General features: G+C 35.0%; 2 protein-coding genes across 2 annotated transcripts in view; both read right to left on the bottom strand.

Annotated features, from left to right (window-relative positions):
• The window catches only part of LOC146999393 (CUB domain-containing protein 2-like), a 52,025-nt gene extending 38,788 nt beyond the window's left edge, over positions 1-13,237 (bottom strand). Inside the window, exons 1-5 of the mRNA XM_085823920.1 lie at positions 13,188-13,237; positions 13,038-13,104; positions 12,759-12,932; positions 12,417-12,627; positions 1,274-1,423 (exon numbers count right to left, since the gene is read on the bottom strand). Of these exons, the coding sequence (XP_085680046.1) occupies positions 1,274-1,423; positions 12,417-12,627; positions 12,759-12,932; positions 13,038-13,104; positions 13,188-13,237 (652 nt within the window). The remainder of the gene's footprint in view (positions 1-1,273; positions 1,424-12,416; positions 12,628-12,758; positions 12,933-13,037; positions 13,105-13,187) is intronic.
• On the bottom strand, positions 12,636-15,924 carry LOC118194634 (uncharacterized). Its single transcript, XM_085823092.1, has 3 exons — positions 14,053-15,924; positions 12,755-12,932; positions 12,636-12,655 (listed from the first exon to the last, which is right to left on the bottom strand). The coding sequence occupies exon 1, from the start codon at positions 14,983-14,985 to the stop codon at positions 14,089-14,091; it is 897 nt and encodes a 298-aa protein (XP_085679218.1). The 5' UTR covers positions 14,986-15,924; the 3' UTR covers positions 12,636-12,655; positions 12,755-12,932; positions 14,053-14,088.
• Between the last annotated feature and the right edge of the window lie 1,576 nt (positions 15,925-17,500).

The raw sequence follows: 17,500 nt of genomic DNA, 5'->3' as shown, positions 1-17,500 counted from the left end.
CTTCCTTTGATTTCTTCTATGACGAACTCGTGAATGTTATTTTGTGACTGGTGTTATGTAGGTTCCTTGTGACCAAGCGTGTATCTAATTTTCTATTACAATAGTAAAGTTCGGAATAAATACGTGTTTCACAGGGAAAGATATTACTCGTTCTTATGTTTTGCTATACATGAGTGAGGCGACGTCAGTCTTTTATTTTAGGTTATTAAGGCACACGAGAATCAACTCTTAATATTCTTTTTCTTCAGAGTTTCTGCGAAGCAATAATCAAAACATCTATTTCGAAATAATTTACTAACATTTTGGCTTATTGCCACTTAAAATGTACAACAGTGAACTACAACTAAAAATCATCAATCATGAAAGACGTGGTTAGTAACATAGGAGATGACAGTTACTGCAGCACTCTATCAACGGCTGGAATACCGATATAGGATAGAAAAGTAAAATTAGACACATATTTGAAATAAAATAAAAACAAAATATTCAAGATTGTCTCCGGAAATCTACATTCGGTCACTGGAGGTAGCATAGTGTTAGCTTGAGAAAGTGGAGTAAGTTGGGATAAATTGTAAAAATACAGTTAAACTGAAGGGCAACAGAGCTCATCAAAGCTGTTGGTCACTGGTGATCTACGCATAATTTAGCAATGAATTATGGACTTATAATTGTCAAGTTATACAGTAACTGACATGGGACAGTGCAGTGAATTTAGACAAATGGTGAGAATTAAATGAAATTGAAGAACAACCATGTCTTTAATGAAATAAACCAATGAACGCCAGTAACCGTCAAGACTACTGGTTATTGAAAACCTAATGATTTTTCAATCACCAGCGCAGGAAAATGCAGTAAATATAGATAATTGTTAAAATTAAATGCAAGTGAAAGGCGCCTTTGACATAAACGTAGTATCACCTTTAATCGTCAAACCCTTGCTTATTATTAACCGTGAAAGCCAGTGATTATTATTGACTTAAGGGATTCATTCCTTAATCATCAATCCCCTGGTCGCCTAGCCATTAGTAACGGTGAAGGTTATTAGTTGTTAACGGAATGCTGTTAGCTTATGGGATTAGTAACAGAAGTCTATTAGCTTATGGGATTTCAATCATCATTGTATACAAAAGCAGCATCGCTACGGTGGCAATCTTTTGTAAAAAAAAAAAAAAGTAACTTGTAGTAGAGTATAGCAGACTTTGCTAAAGACATTTGTAACTTAAAAACAGAGTTAATAAAACAACCAAAAATACATATGGAAAAGTGTACTCACTGTTAACGTAATAGGTTCCATGAATACCACGGAAGGGTTTATCAAATAAGCCAGTGAGATGAATATCAGTGGAACGAAAAGGTGTGGTGAATACTACTGGTGACGTATAGTTCCCGCAAAAGATTTCATATTCGAGATGATAGTGTACACCTATTTAGAAAAAAAAAAAAAGCAACAGTTTGAAACAATTTAACACACTTTTAAAAAAAAATTAGGAAATTTTAAACTCAGTCTTCAAAAGTGCATATTTTGTGTTTCTTAATTTCCAGTTTAGAATAAAACTAAGTTCTTCAATATTTTCGTCTAATCAGACAATTCCCTAAGACAAGGGGATCATCCATACGAAACTCGAGAATCATGCGCAGAGTGTGATGTTGGTAAGCCGATGAAAGAGGACGGTGTTTCCAGCTAATAATAAACGAAGGTTTTTTTCGGCTGGACTTATTAAATTAAGTTACTAATTAATAAGTCCAGCCTGGTTACTGGGAGCTTAATTACTGTGAATTTCTGATATACATGATTTGATTTACGTAACTTCGACTTTAATGTGGTGCAGAAATGCTATCATTGAATACTACGAAATCTATACTTTCTTAACCTTCCGGCACGCACGTATGCGCAAAATTTACGACAAATTCAGTTTTTAATGCACATTTTTCGCATATCGAAGCTGAGACGTCTGAAGGCCATTTCTATTAGTCCTTTCTACACTTCCCCACATCATGGAATGTGCCAACAGGAAGTCATTTGCCTTTTCTTTACTGGGCTTTTGTGCCACGTTGCAGACTTTTCGTAAAAGTTACGACACGCGCGTGGTCGCGGGTGAAAATTCGGAAAATATTTTTTTCTCAAATATTTTGTAATTTTGTGTTATTAATTGCCGTGTATTATTTTAATTTGAATACATTTGGTTCTGTAAATTTTATATCGGTTTTCATGGCAAAAACATATGTGCAATCCGCTGATTTTGCTCACATTCTTCAAAAATTATCTGATGAAGAAAAGGACGACAAGGAAACCTTTGGATGGGAGAACAGTAGCGATTTCCATTCCTTATTTTCTCTTATTTCTATTTTTTAGAAATAAATAAAGATGTAAGGATCTTAAGTTTTACTAACGTTTATTTTATTTTAAATCTTTACTATCACTTCTTATTTTCTACTTCCGGCCAGAATTATAAGCGTGAAGGAGTTTATGCAAAGTTGTCTGGCGAACGCCAAGTATTTAAGTGTGGCCTTTTTGCCAAGCAGAAGAGAGGAAGCCGTGAGTTCGAAGCAGGCCGCTTACCTTAGAAGTTACGCAGTTGCTACTTTGCCTTCCAGGCCAGAGGTTTTAATCCTCTTGATAAATTAAACGTATTGTAGTGTTCACAGTCTCTGTGCTACATACGCTTCCTGTTATTATAAGGCCAATCTTATTCTAAAGTTAAATTAGAGTTTAGTTTTATTTTGATATCTTTTAAGTTAGACCCCGAGTGGAGGGTCATTGTATTCCGAAGTACGGAAGTCATTGTATATAAAGAAAAAATAAAGGGTTTTGTATACCCTTCGTCTGTATCCTGTCTACTTACTACAATTAGTGAACATAGCTTTAGTAAGCTCTCTGTTCTAGTCAGGTCATTGTATGTTTCCGAAGAAGGTTAGAAGAAACATTGAACCTGATAGTGGCGCCCGACGAAGAATAACCATGGCCGAGTTTCAAGAAGAACCTGTGCTGCCTGCAGAAACAGCTCAGAATCCAGAAATGCCAGCTGCCGCCCTGGAAGGATTTGGGTATATTGTCCAGACCATGCGCGCTTCGATGAAACCAGAAGCAACGTTTAATGGAAACTCACAGGTAACCAGTTTTTTGGAAAAATTGGATGACCACTTCATGCTCTACCCCGTGCACGAGTTTCAAAAAGTTACCTTAGCTACCAGCGCTTTGAGGGGCCAAGCGCTTAACTGGTTCAAATGTATCGGCAGAAGTCTCTTGGGTCAAGCAGGAAGTCCCACCTATACCTACGAAAATTTCAAGACTGCCCTACTAAAAGCCTTCCCTGTTGTAAGGGATCGTGCGAAATTAGAAACAGAACTTTAAAGTATATATCAACAAAGAATGGAAAACCTCTCGAGTTTTATTTTAAGAAAAATTCACGTTTTCAAGCTCTTGTATGGAAACCGTCCGGAACCTGAAATAATTCAAGTGATTTTGCCGAGGTTACTACCCCAAGTGCAAGACTTTATTGAATTGAGAAATCCGACTACACTGGAAAAGTTATTTGAGCTAGCAATCCAGTTTGAAAGTAGAAGAACGGCGGACGTCGAAAGAAGACGCCAATATCAACAGCGAAACCAATTTGGTACGCCAAGACTACAGCAAACTCAAGCACATGGCTACGGAGAAAAAGCGAATCAGTGGGCAAGGAAACTCGAGCATTCAAAAACAGCCGGCGAACGTCGACAGTTCAATAGCAACCCAGGAAAAAAGTCTCAAGGCCAGTGGAGAAAGAAGGACAGCACCGAAAGGAAAAATAATTTAAACTAAAACGGATTTCTGCTGACGAGAGGGTGCGGAAATCCGAAGGCCACGAAAACCCCTCTTCCTACAAGTTAAATACAGTAATGGTGAAAAATTTAACTCTTCCGAAGATTGAAGTATTGGTAAATAATATCCCGGCCACCGCACTCCTGGATACCGGCGCGCAGTGTTCCTGTGTGGCAGAAGTCTTTTTTAGAAAGTATTTTCGCAAATACCGCATATATAATGCGGATAATACAACAGTATTAGCGGCGCAAGGAGAACAATGTAAGTGCGTAGGTAAAGTACCTTTGTACATCCGTATCAAGGACGAACAAGTAAAGGTGATGTTTTTTATAGTAAAGAATTTGCAAGCACACTTAATCCTAGGAATAGACTTTCTTTCAGACGCACAAGCTACACTGGATTTTAATGAAGCGTCTCTTAAGCTGACGATGAAACCAGTGCGTGTAGAAAAGGTTGAACCGCCAAGATTAAATCTCGACCACCTGCCTAATGACGAGCAAGATAGAATCCGACAAGTGGTAAGTGAATTTGCTTCCTTATTTAGTGATATTCCAGGATTTACCCAGGTTACTAACCATAGTATTGACACCGGAGATGCATTGCCGGTTCGTCAAAAACCATACCGGTATGATAAGAATAAGGAAAAAATTATAGAATGGCATATTACCGATATGCTACGTAAAAAGATCATAACGCCTATCTCAAGTAGTTATGCTAGTCCGGTGGTTTTATGTAAGAAAAATAATGATTATCCTTTGGAGCATCCAAAAAGGTGGAGATTCGCTATTGATTACCGTAAATTAAATTCCATAACGAAATATCCGGTATATCCGTTACCGATTATAGAAGAAATTTTAAAGAACATAAAATCAACCAAATTTATGACGATTTTAGACTTAACGAATGGTTATTTTCAAATAGGGATCAGGCCTGAGGACGTGCCTAAGACTGCTTTTATAACCAAGTCTGGCACTTATGCATTTTTGCGAATGCCGTTTGGCCTTTCAGGCGCCCCAGCAACATTTCAGCGATGCATGGACATTGTGTTAAGACCTGTTCTCGGAAAGTCCACATTTATCTATTTAGACGATATCATTATTACTAGTGATAATCTAGACCAACATGTACAGGATTTAAGACAGGTGTTTTCTTTATTAAATGAGGCCGGTCTAAAAGTTAATGTCGAAAAATGCAAATTTGCAGCCCCTGAATTAAAATATTTAGGTTACAAAATATCGCAAAAAGGGATCGAGACAGATGAATCAAAAATAATCGCTGTACAAAAGTATCCGACTCCAAACACGGCAAAGAAGCTCTCTTCTTTTCTAGGACTTTGTTCATATTATAGGTCCTTTATAAAAGATTTTGCGGCTATCGCTGAGCCATTGTTAAAATTAAAAAGGAAAAAGGCAAGATTCTCGTGGACGGCCGAAGCCAATAGTGCTTTCGAAAAATTAAAACAAGCATTAACGCAAGCCCCTGTGTTGAAATTTCCTGAAAAGGATGAAAATTTAGAAATTTCAGCGGATGCTTCGGATTATGCGGTAGGAGCGGTACTTTCGCAAAATCAGCAGCCAGTGGCATTTTTTAGCCGAACTTTAAATCAAACACAAAGAAACTATTCCGCGACCGAGAGAGAGGCCCTTGCAGTTCTGTTAGCAGTGCAAAAGTTCCGAGTCTATTTTGGAAAGGCGCCGATAACAGTATATTCTGATCATGCGGCGGTAACTAGATTGTACTCAGGGAAAAATTTATCCCCAAGGTTAATAAGATGGGCACTCAAGCTGCAAGAATATAATCTGGTAATCAAGCATACCCCCGGAAAGGAAAATATCGTAGCAGATGCCCTATCACGAATTAAATTAGACGAACAGGGTAATACCGTAAACGTTGCAATGCTGACAGCGTGTACAATAAATTCCCGAGAAACTGTAATAACCGAACTGGGTAAGGATCCTGAGTTTGGAAGTATTTATGAGTATTTGAAGGATCCTGAAAATTTTAGCCACCAAGATATTGTGGCGATAAGAAATAGGGCGGCCCATTACGAACTAATAGATGGTCTATTATTTTATACAAAAACTACGAATTCCAACAACGAATTTCGACCTGTTATCCCAGCTAGTCTTAGATTAAATATCCTGCAAGAGCTCCATGACAGCCCTTTAGCTTCTCATGCTGGTATTCGAAAAACTACTCAACGCGTACGCGAGGCAGTCTACTTTCCTGAACTGCAAAAGTTAACAAGGGCGTATGTCCAGTCCTGCCCAACATGTCAAGCCGTTAATTATATTAATTTCCGCCCGGCCGGGTTTCTAAATAGTATTAAATCCGAATTTCCAAATGAAATAATCGGCATCGATTTATTGGGCCCTTTCCCAAAAAGTCAGTTAAACAAAAGTCGCTATCTCCTTGTTATAGTTGATCATTTTAGTAAATGGACCGAAATTGTTCCCTTAAAACGAGCCTCCGCGAAATTAGTTACCGATTCTATTTTAAATAAATATATTTTAAAATACGGGGCGCCCCTAAAAGTTATATCGGATAATGGTCCTCAATTAGTAAGTAATATATTTGAAGACATGTGCCAAAAACTGGGCATACGTCATTTAAAAATGGTCCCGTATCGGCCGCAATCAAATATAGCGGAACGGGTCAACAGAAATATAGTGAAAATTATCCGTAGTTATGTTAAAAATTTTCATAAAAGCTGGGATAACTATGTCAATGAATTTGCTTTCGCCCTTAGGACCGCAAAACATGATACAACGGGCAAAACTCCTGCTGAGTTATTTCTAGGCAGAAAGGTTATAACACGTTAGATAAACTATTTTATGTGCAACAAAGAGCCCCAGAATTTAAAATGGGTGATATAGAAAAACTAATAAAAGAAGCAAAAAGGAATACGGAAGTAGCACAAAGAAAACAAAAATTGTATTATGACTTGAAACGACGGGGAGTAACTTATAAAGTAGGGGATGAAGTTTTAAAAATTAAGCATTCACTTTCTTCAGCACCAGAAGATAAAACTGCCAAATTTTTTCCACGCTTTGAAGGACCATATGTTATAGAAAAAATAACTCACGCTGTTGTAGTGTTAAAGGCAAGAAATGGTGAAACCTGTTCCGCAAATATGGATCAAATCAAGCCCTACTTCGATCGTAATAAAATGCAAATCTTTTCAGATCTTTTGCAGGATCCGGTACGGCAGACACCGCAGGTACAAGTTCCAGAGGTGGGAAAACGACAAGTACAAGGGCAAGCCAATGAGAGACAGAAGCAAGTGAAAAGAAAATTGCCCCGCGGAAAAACTGAAGGTAAAAAGAAAAAGAAGCCGTTCCACCGTCCAAAAAACAGAGTTCACGAACACCCCCAGAATGAAGAAGGGAGAAGGACGACGTATGTGGAAAAGACCGGGAGAAAGGACGGCAACTATAACCCGGCTGTGAAACGGAAGATTGACTCATCCGACAGAACACTCCGCAGCAAAAGTCGCCGAACTGCGGAAGGGCCATCAGCGGCGGAGGAAAAAGTACAAGAAAATTCGAACGGCCAACAACGAGGTCCAAGCAGGATCACGACAGAAGTTTCCCGGTTCCACCAAGACCAGCTGCCTTCAAACGGCCAAGACCACAAGCAGAGGACAGAAGGAAGATGTTCAAGGGTGGCCGTAGTGGTGAAAAACGGAAGCTTCCAGATGAAAGCACTGAAGGGCGAGCCCGTACAAGAAGGAGGATCAACCAAGCTACGGTCTGCAGCACCTTTAAAGACTGGGTCCAGAAAAGGATGTCTGAATATTACAAAGATAAGTAAAATTTTATGTTACTTTACAAACTTAAGTTAATCTTTCATTCTTACTGCAAGTGGCAGATTTCAAGAAGTTTTACCTCATGCGAGGTCTACCTTTATCGCCAAAAGGGCGAGAAATGAGTTGTGACCGATTTTCTTATTATGTTTTTCAATTACTCGCGCGTAAAACTAAAGTTGATGTATAATAGCGTTGTGTAAAGACTTAAATATTGTAAAAAGTTATTGTATAAATTTTATTTAAAACATTCTAACAAGAAAGAAGTTTTAGTCTGAAAGACTTTTTGAAATGTAGTATTATTTCAATGTAGAAAGAATTGGCACTTGCTTTGAAAAGAATAGAAGTTAACAATGTACTACTAATGTATGTTTTCAAATGTGTAAAATTAACAGCATCTTGATATGTTCTTGTATACATGTGAACTGTTATTTTGAATGTTTAGAAATACCGTGATATGGTAAAAGTGAAAGTAATGTTAAAAAATTTGTTATTCGTGTGACTGTAAAGATTAAATCATGGTGAATATGTGTTAAAGGTTGAATGATGTAGTTAGGCTCTCTGACGCTACACTTTAGAGTTAGCCACTTTCAGAATAGTACCTCAGGGTTTAGAGTTGAAATTAGGGTGTGTTACGAGGTCTTGGTATGTTGAATTTTAACACGTTAGTGTTTTGATTGTAGGAGGAAGTGTTGAACACATAGACAGAAACACATTCGTGTTTGGTGTTTTTACAACACATGTCAGAGAGCACGGGGAGAGATAATTAAAATAGTCATGAATGAAATAAGAATGTTAAGAAAAGTATATTCTATATGTTATTTGCAATGTCATTCTGTAACATTTCATTAAACTAGTTTTCCTTCCAGATCTCTGGAAGGAACCAGAATTGAATAAAGCTCCTGTTTTGATGCAGTACAGATGAAAAAGAAAAAAGATTGTTGTATATTCCGGGAGCTGCTATTGTAACAAATTTCTTTCTTTTAAAATTTTCTAGTTTCTAGCTAAGTTATGATTGTAAAAGGTTGGCCTCGCGTTAGTTTCTAGAGCTAAAAGTTTTCAACAAGGTCGTTTTAGACCTCAGTTTCAAACTAATTAACTCTGGCGGGAAGTATGTAAGGATCTTAAGTTTTACTAACGTTTATTTTATTTTAAATCTTTACTATCACTTCTTATTTTCTACTTCCGGCCAGAATTATAAGCGTGAAGGAGTTTATGCAAAGTTGTCTGGCGAACGCCAAGTATTTAAGTGTGGCCTTTTTGCCAAGCAGAAGAGAGGAAGCCGTGAGTTCGAAGCAGGCCGCTTACCTTAGAAGTTACGCAGTTGCTACTTTGCCTTCCAGGCCAGAGGTTTTAATCCTCTTGATAAATTAAACGTATTGTAGTGTTCACAGTCTCTGTGCTACATACGCTTCCTGTTATTATAAGGCCAATCTTATTCTAAAGTTAAATTAGAGTTTAGTTTTATTTTGATATCTTTTAAGTTAGACCCCGAGTGGAGGGTCATTGTATTCCGAAGTACGGAAGTCATTGTATATAAAGAAAAAATAAAGGGTTTTGTATACCCTTCGTCTGTATCCTGTCTACTTACTACAATTAGTGAACATAGCTTTAGTAAGCTCTCTGTTCTAGTCAGGTCATTGTATGTTTCCGAAGAAGGTTAGAAGAAACATTGAACCTGATAAAGATACTAAAGTTAGTTTAAATTGCGTTTTTGTAACTAGTAAGAAGTAAATTTCCTTGCAGAAGTAAGTAATGCTAAACTTACCTTTTCCCTAACCAAAGTGTTTTCCTCTTTTATTGTCTATACTTGCCTTTGATGAATATTAAAATTAGCTTCGATTTTAAAATATAATTATTAAATAATAAATTTAAAATTTTCTATAATGAAATACATCATTGCATTTCCATCTCACTAACATAAGATCTTAAAATAATATACTTATATTTGAATGTGATATCATTTGTATTCTGCAATAATAAGATTAATATTTTATTTCTTAACAAATTTATTATCAATATTCACTCATTTCTGTCGTTTTCGTGCCCAAAACGGTAAAATAACGAATGTATTAAAAAATACGACGCGCGCGTGTTCATGTAAAATTGCCAAGCGCGCGTGCTGGAAGGTTAACATTAGTAGCATTAAAATGTAATGCTAAGTATTTATTGAATTTAAACATAAAGAAAAAGTAAATTTAATGTCACGTATACCATTGGAATAATGAATTGTTGCTAAAACGTGTGCAAATACGTAATGTTTTGAAAATAGCTAGTAAATGAGACTTGTTTAAAAATCCCCAGAAAAAAACTGTCTTAAAAGAATATTAATACACATATTATCACAGTAGAAAAGTGCAAAAATAAAGGCCAATGGATTTTGCATCTCTCGGTAGATCTTCATCAAAAGGTTCGTGTAAGTGTGTCGAAGTAAAATTAAAAGCATATTTCTGAACTGACAAATGCATTAAAGTTTGAAATTAATCTTAAGAAATTACGAAGTTGAACAATAGAATTAAAACTCAGTATTTCCCTCTATTCACTGCAGGTTGAAATGCAAAAGGCACCTTTCCTATATTTATAAACAATTAAATATTTCAATGTTTTCAAGTTCAAAATGCATGCGAGCTGAATGAAAGATCCGCAAGCAGCTGACAGGGCAATACATTTATTTTTTAACGAAATTAAAATGGCATTTTTAACACGAAAGATATGAACAAATACATAAAAATAAAAATAAGCAAGCAAGTAAATAAAAAAAAGTCTGAAAGGATTCAGATTTTAAATTGCGTCCAAAGGGGCGTTTTTTAACATTTTGTGTGTAACCTTTATTTAATAAATAATAATTATATGGTAGCAACGATTAGAAAAGTGAAGCAGCCTTTTAAAGGTTTCGACGAAAAATGGTAAAACGAAATGAATAGTCCTTCAGGACAAATTGCTCCTCTGGACTAAAAACATAAAAAAAAAAAAAAAAAAAAAAAAAAAAAAAGAGAGAGAGAGAGAGAGAAAGAAAATCTGAAAAATGAAAAATTTCAGATTTAAAATTACGTCCAAAGGGGCATTTTTTAAAATATTTTCTGTGTTACATTTATTTCTTAAATATCACATTCTTCGCACTTATACCATAAAACTCAGTTCAACAACAATATCGCAAAATAATTTTAAAATGAGCCATATCTTTAGAATTTCCGATCCAGAGACTCCCTCGCTCGAGATAAAAAAAAAAAAAAAAAAAAAAAAAAAAAATTCTGTACAACGTTGCCATTTTCGTTTTGAAATCCTTGAGTTTGTCAATCAAAAATTCGTTAAAGGTTTACAAAATACGAAATCCATAATAAAACAAATTCCAAATTTCAAATTTGAGCTTCCAGATGCCCTTATTCGCAGTAGGATTACGTCATTCAAAATTGGATGGCTCTAGGTACCGTTGCTTATCAGAATGCAAGAAATACACATACATTTATGCAGATTCTTCATTATTTAATTTCTTCAAACGTAATACAGGACGATAATATTTGGTGGCAACAGTTTGAAAAGAGAAACGGACATTCAAAGTGATTCGACGCAAAATCGCCAAACGAAAACAATATTCTTTTAGGGGCAAAGCCTCCTTGGACTAACAAAAACAATTTAATAAAATTAATAAAACTGATATAAAGTATAAAAATATATTTTATGCCACTTTTATTAATGTTACTGAATTGTTAGTTCAAAGACTGCAATTTGCTCTGAAAGACTATTAATTTAATTTTGTCATATTGCATTGGTTCACTATAAATGTCGATTCACTTTTTAAGTTGTTGCCACCTAATGTTATCGCCCTGTGTTATATTAAAAGAAATTTAAATAATTAAGAATAACTGTATGATTCAAAGTTATAAAGAAATAACCAAATTACATCTGGCTATAATTTAAAAATTTTTATTTAGAAGTTAAATAGTTATGTTATAACTAATAGTTTACCTTGTCATCTATTTCTCTGTAAAAATTATCAGGACTATTGTTCCTACTAATCTGTTTGGCGAACATGACGTGTCATTACTAGACAGTGAGTTTGACTACAAACTATGTGCTATGGAATGTAGCAAAGATGACAAGATGAGAAGGGTTAAATTACCCTTTATTTTCTACGATATTGCAGGCGCTCCCATACTCCGGGATACAAAGACCAACCACTTGTGGTCTGAACGTAAAAATATAAGAACTACTGACTAACTAAAATTTAAATAAAAGCTATCTTTGAATACACAAATACTTTACACAAATGACTAACACTAAGACTGGCCTTTTAAATTATTACGTATGTAGAACGCAAACTGCGGAAAACTACAATACGTCTTAAGCTTTCGAGAGGAATAAAACTTCTGGCCTTAACGGAAGACAGCAACTGATGGCAAGCTCGCGTGAAATGCAGTGGCAAGGCGGCTCACTCTCTCTCCATCTAACTTTGCTGTTGGCAAAAAGCCACTACATTAGTGTTAGCAAGTACAAGTTACATAAACAAGTTAACGCGTTTATTCTGGCCGGAAGTGGAAAATAAGAGAGGCTAGCATAGTTTTAAAATAAAATAAATGTCAGTTAAACTTAAGATCCTTACAAAATATAAACGGTTTTAAATTTCTTTTGCATCTTCACTATATTTAATACAATTCTGAACAAAGAACTGGTGATCATGTCTTACTGTATCAATTAATTTCATTCATAAAATTATTTCAACAAGACTTATTGTTCAAAGTACAACAAATGACTAGTTCAAAGTACTCTCACTGAATTAGTAATTTTTGACAATGAACAGTTAATCTAATTTACCACTTCTCCGTCCTGGTTTCACATACACTCCACCATGATAACATCTATTGATTCTGAGACCTGGAACATCTAGCACATCAAATTTGAACACAACAGTACGGTTAACTAAACTGTCTCCAAACACAGACCATTTGCAATGCACATAAAAATCCTTCAATAACGGAAACACTGGAGTGGAAATACTTCCACTAGATGAGTGGAAATACTTCCACTAGGCAAAAGGAGATTTCCTCCGCAAACTGCAATGATACAAGTAGAGTAGTTTTAAACAAATAAACAAATAACTCAATATACATTTCAAATAGTAAATTATTTTTTATTGTATAAGAAGCACTTACTTGCCCTCTCTTCAGTTGAATAAGTTAAAGAGAAACCTTCGCCAGCTGTAAGTCCATGATTGAAAAATTCTATGCGAATGATGTCAGTATAGGAACGCATTTCAGGAGGAAGGGAGCTTCCACAAATCTGAGGAGAACTTTCAATTTCCTTACGATAATTACGCATAGCATAAAGCACCTGTATTTAAAAAGCAGATTAACATAAAGCAAAACATTACGTTTTTGATGCATTGTAACAAAACACTGCACTTTTGAGGAATGCATTATTCTGAATATTGAATACTTGAGGAGACAAAAGAATTATGATATATTTAGATAGCACCATATTTCCCAACACAAAGTTCATTTTCCTGTAAGAATATCAAAGCATTTTATAGTTAATTACTAGCTATAACTATTTTAAATGTAACTTCTTAACTGTTGCCTTACTTACATTACAAGATACTTAAGGGGTCTCATACCTTCTAAAGAGTCGTGATGCATGCTGAAAGTGTGTCTGTCTCGACTAATCATAAGATTTTAAATACTTTTTCAAATTACACAAAACTTTAAAGGCCATTTAAGATATGTTTCAATTCTAAGAAAATCATAAAATAATCCCCTTAATTTAATTACAAAAAATAATATAATACATTTAATATAAGATAACTTTAAAAAAAATTATGTTACTTTATGATCCGTAAGATAACTAAATTTAGAATATAGGTATTGGCTTACAACTTGCTTTAAAATGATCCCAAAACTACATTCTATAGAATGAATTAACAATAAAAAAATTATTTTAACATGAATGTTTTATAAATTATGCAAATTTGAAGAAAAAAGAAAAATATCATAAATTTATAGTTATTTACTCATTAAAAATAACCTAAATGTGTAAATAGCTAAATGATATTAATTCATTCTATAGATAATATAACTATATATACACAGGAAAAAAATTGGGCTTATACGTGCAATAGTTTTTTTTTAATCTTACGGATCGTCATGAAAATTAGTGTTTTAAGAAAACGCAGCTTAAAGTTAAGTTATGGAAAAAATAAAATCAAAATAAACTTACATCCCTAAAATTTGCCAGATTGATAGGAAACACCTTCTCCTAATAATAATTGTTAATTTTTTCTTAATTGTTCTAAGTATTTTTTTATGGAAGCCCTTAATGTTTAGAAATCAGCACGAATTTCAGCAGTTTGAACTTTCCATGTCAGCTTACTTCACGATCCGTCATGAAAATTAAGATGCATTTTCTCAAAACACTAAAGTTATAATTATGAAAAAGAAATTAAAATTAAACTTACATGACTAAAAATCACCAGCTTGATAGTAAACACCTTCTACTGATAATAATTGTTCATTTTTTTTAATTGTTCCAAGCGTTTTTTTCTGCGAGCCTCTAATGTTCGGAAATCATTGCGAATTTCAGCAGTTCGAACTCTTTCTACTTCGGCTAAATTTGAAGCAGTAAATGCAAGAGTACCAGGATTTATGCCCAATTCGTTTAATGTATCCATGCGACCTCTATATCCATCATTAAATGCTATGACAGCTTCAAAAACTGCAACTTCTGCGACTGTCTTTCCACAACCAGAAGTTTTCGGACAAAATTTCCAAACAATCGAGTTGAAACTCTCATTTTGATTTTGAGTCTTACCGCTGAGACACCGTTTGAGTAAACATGGTGCAGATAAATCTGCATACACAGTTTTAATTTTTTTCATCACTTCTACAGGTACAGTAGGTTGATGATGGAAACTCTCTTCATTTGAATCAGAACAGACCACATGTTTGTCATATTTGCACCACGAGTTTTCCCCTTGTGGGCAAAACATATGCATGGGCTCTTCATCAGTAGAAGACATATGGCAATATGTAACCCATACAGCTTCTCTCATGCTCTGTAGCGAATGGGTATTTAAGGGAATAGCATTCCCATAATAAACAATAAGTTTATCAATTATGCTATCCGTCAAACGACCTTTTCCACTAAGAGTCTTTCCATCATTCAGCTTTATGCCACGTAACTGTTGTTTCGGTTTTCTCAAACGTGTATTCATTCGCTTTAGCACATGGCCTACACATTCAAGTGTTTCCACTGGAATTTTACCATATGGGCACAGTTTCGTTATTTCCATGAAGGTTTTGGTATCCCCATCACCGAGATATTTGACATATCGCACATTCCTAGGTTCTTCGGAACGTAAGAAAATTCTTTTCATACCTATAACCTCCATGGAACCCGAACCTCCAGCATGATTCTTTTTGCAATCATGATTTGATGCTGCAGAGCTTTTACATGCTTTGCAAAACGAAAAGAGTATTTCCACATCAATTACTTTCCCACTTTACAAACCAATCACACTGCATACTCCAATTTTAGATGTATGATGTATGCCCACGAGTCTTCCATGTACCATCTCCACTCACACTTATATCATGAGCACCGCTAATTGCTCTTTCTTCTTCAGCAGCAGTTTTCATTGACCGCATGGCAACAGTGTGGGTGGCTTTTTTTATTATTTTGGTGATGACATCGAAGCTCTTTTGTGCAATTGATGGTAACATATTCATAACACCACAAAATGTTTTCAAGCTGGCTAATCCTTGGCCTATGCACCTCATACCATAAACTAACCTAATGTTAATTTCAGGCACACTGTTCTTATATCCTTGCATAGGGCAACTGTTTATTTTTTACACAGAATTGCACTTCAAACAGTTTACAGAAAACACTGATGAGCTACCACGAATTGATTCTTCAGTAAAACTTACTTCTGAATGGCATATTTTGCAGCACAATGATGTTGCAAGAGCTGCAAATAAAATTCTAACATCGATAAATCGATATCCCTGCAAATTACTGTGATTATATGCATCATTCACATGATTAGAAGTCTCTAATTTCAGCTTTTTAGCAGATGCTGACTTGCCTTCATTCACAACAGAATCACTTTTCTTATGGCCATGATATCGGCGTTTTTTGCATCTATAGCCGACAGATCGATTATACTCTTTACCCATCTCAAAAGGATTTAAATAATTAAAAAATTAAAGATAATAATACAAAAAAGCAATCAAAAAATCAAATATATCGCTGAGCACATGCATATACTGATCAAAGATATCAGCACGTTTCTAGCATTCAAATTATTTCACGATCAAAATAAAGCAGAATTGAGGGATTTTCTTCCTTCCAGCGAGCTGGGGAAGAGAATAATATGGTTGTGTGGCTCGTTATCTAGCATTTCGCATAGCAAAGATAACGCTTTTCACAGATAAAGCTGAATAGAACAGATGCGAAAGTAGTAAACAGCTGCATCGGCCACGCCCCCCTCCAATGTAAACATTGCCTTATCAGTAAAGTGTGTCAACTTGTTTTAGCTATATTTTTGGTTCTATTGCGAATTTTTTAATGCGGTTTTTTTTAATGTGTTCAGAATACAATACAGAATAAAATTAAGTCATAATTTTGTTTTCGTTTTTTGTGATGGATTTACAAGGTATGAGACCCCTTAAGGGTTTTATTAGGAGAAAAATTTACTCTCAGCCTTTCTTGCATATTTTGCAATAAAACAAATAAATAGTTACTTTGCAAAATTTATTTTTAAATCTAAATATTATATTTGGTAACTATTGAAATATGCCATTTGCCTTAACAGTATTTAAACTCCTTTGATATTTCAATCCTATTTCCTTTTTTCAGCAATACAAATCCAATCCTCTGATGTGGTAAATATTTTGCTTTCATATTTTTGAATTATATTTGTTGCCTTTCAGTATATGATTTTACGTACTGAATTACCTTATGGTATTCTTAAGAAAGCAAGCAGCCTATCGTATTTAAAAAAAAAAAAAAAAAGCCTTTATCATTTGTGCTATTGCAATATTATTTCACGAAGAGGTTCCTTGGTAACGTTTCATTATATTTCTTAGTTCTTTGTAGCCTTTTAAAACACTATCTTATTCTAAATTCCTTGCTTGAAATAGGCATTTATTAAAAAATTACTTAGGAATTATTTTAGTGTCCTTTTTTAGTTTAAAATACAGCAATTTTGTTTTGCTAAGCAACTTGGAGGGATTTCTATTCATTTTAACTAACAAGTTAAGATTAATTTTAAGCTTCCCTATAAGGCTTCATTCCCCTAATTGTCATTGCCAGAATAGTTAAATTTTGTAGCGTGCTCGAAGTAATGCAAATTTTACCTTGAGGAGAAAAATTTTAAATACAGATTTCTAGTAAGGAAAGTGAGAGAGTTTGGACAATCGCCGTTACCTCCGTAGCGTGAGCTCCTATTTCTGCACTTATTGCTGGTTAACGTGGCTTAACAGCTTTTACTTTGCTGCCACTGGATTTCGACGTGGTTTTAAGTAACAGGATTTATCTGAGCCCTGCAGCGTAATTTCTACTGCTTGTCAATATCTTCGAATGTTTAGTTTAGTTCTTGTTAGAGTTACCGTCCGAGTGAGGCTCAGTGTGTTAGCGTCAAGTTTGACGCATTATGAATTTTAAAGAGTTTAATAAAGCGTACTTTTAACCCTTCTCCTCTGTAGTTCCTACACGTACTTTCTACACGTGAAGTTGTCACTCAGAAGATTGTAGAGACGTTAGGTATTTTTCGGAAGCAGGTAAGATGAAAAATAAGCAACGCCTTCGCCGGGAATCGAACTACGGACCTCTGGAATACGCGCCCAGCGTGCAGACCACCGCACCACAAAGGCATCCCAAGAAGGTGGGAGAAATACCTTATA

The sequence above is a fragment of the Stegodyphus dumicola genome, chromosome 1 (genome assembly GCF_044657685.1).
Source record: "Stegodyphus dumicola isolate Sdum_Otavi_A_Nest chromosome 1, ASM4465768v1".
Taxonomy (NCBI): Eukaryota; Metazoa; Arthropoda; class Arachnida; order Araneae; family Eresidae; genus Stegodyphus; species Stegodyphus dumicola.
The sequence above is the reverse complement of the archived record's forward strand: the minus strand, read 5'-3'. Positions and strand labels throughout refer to the sequence as shown.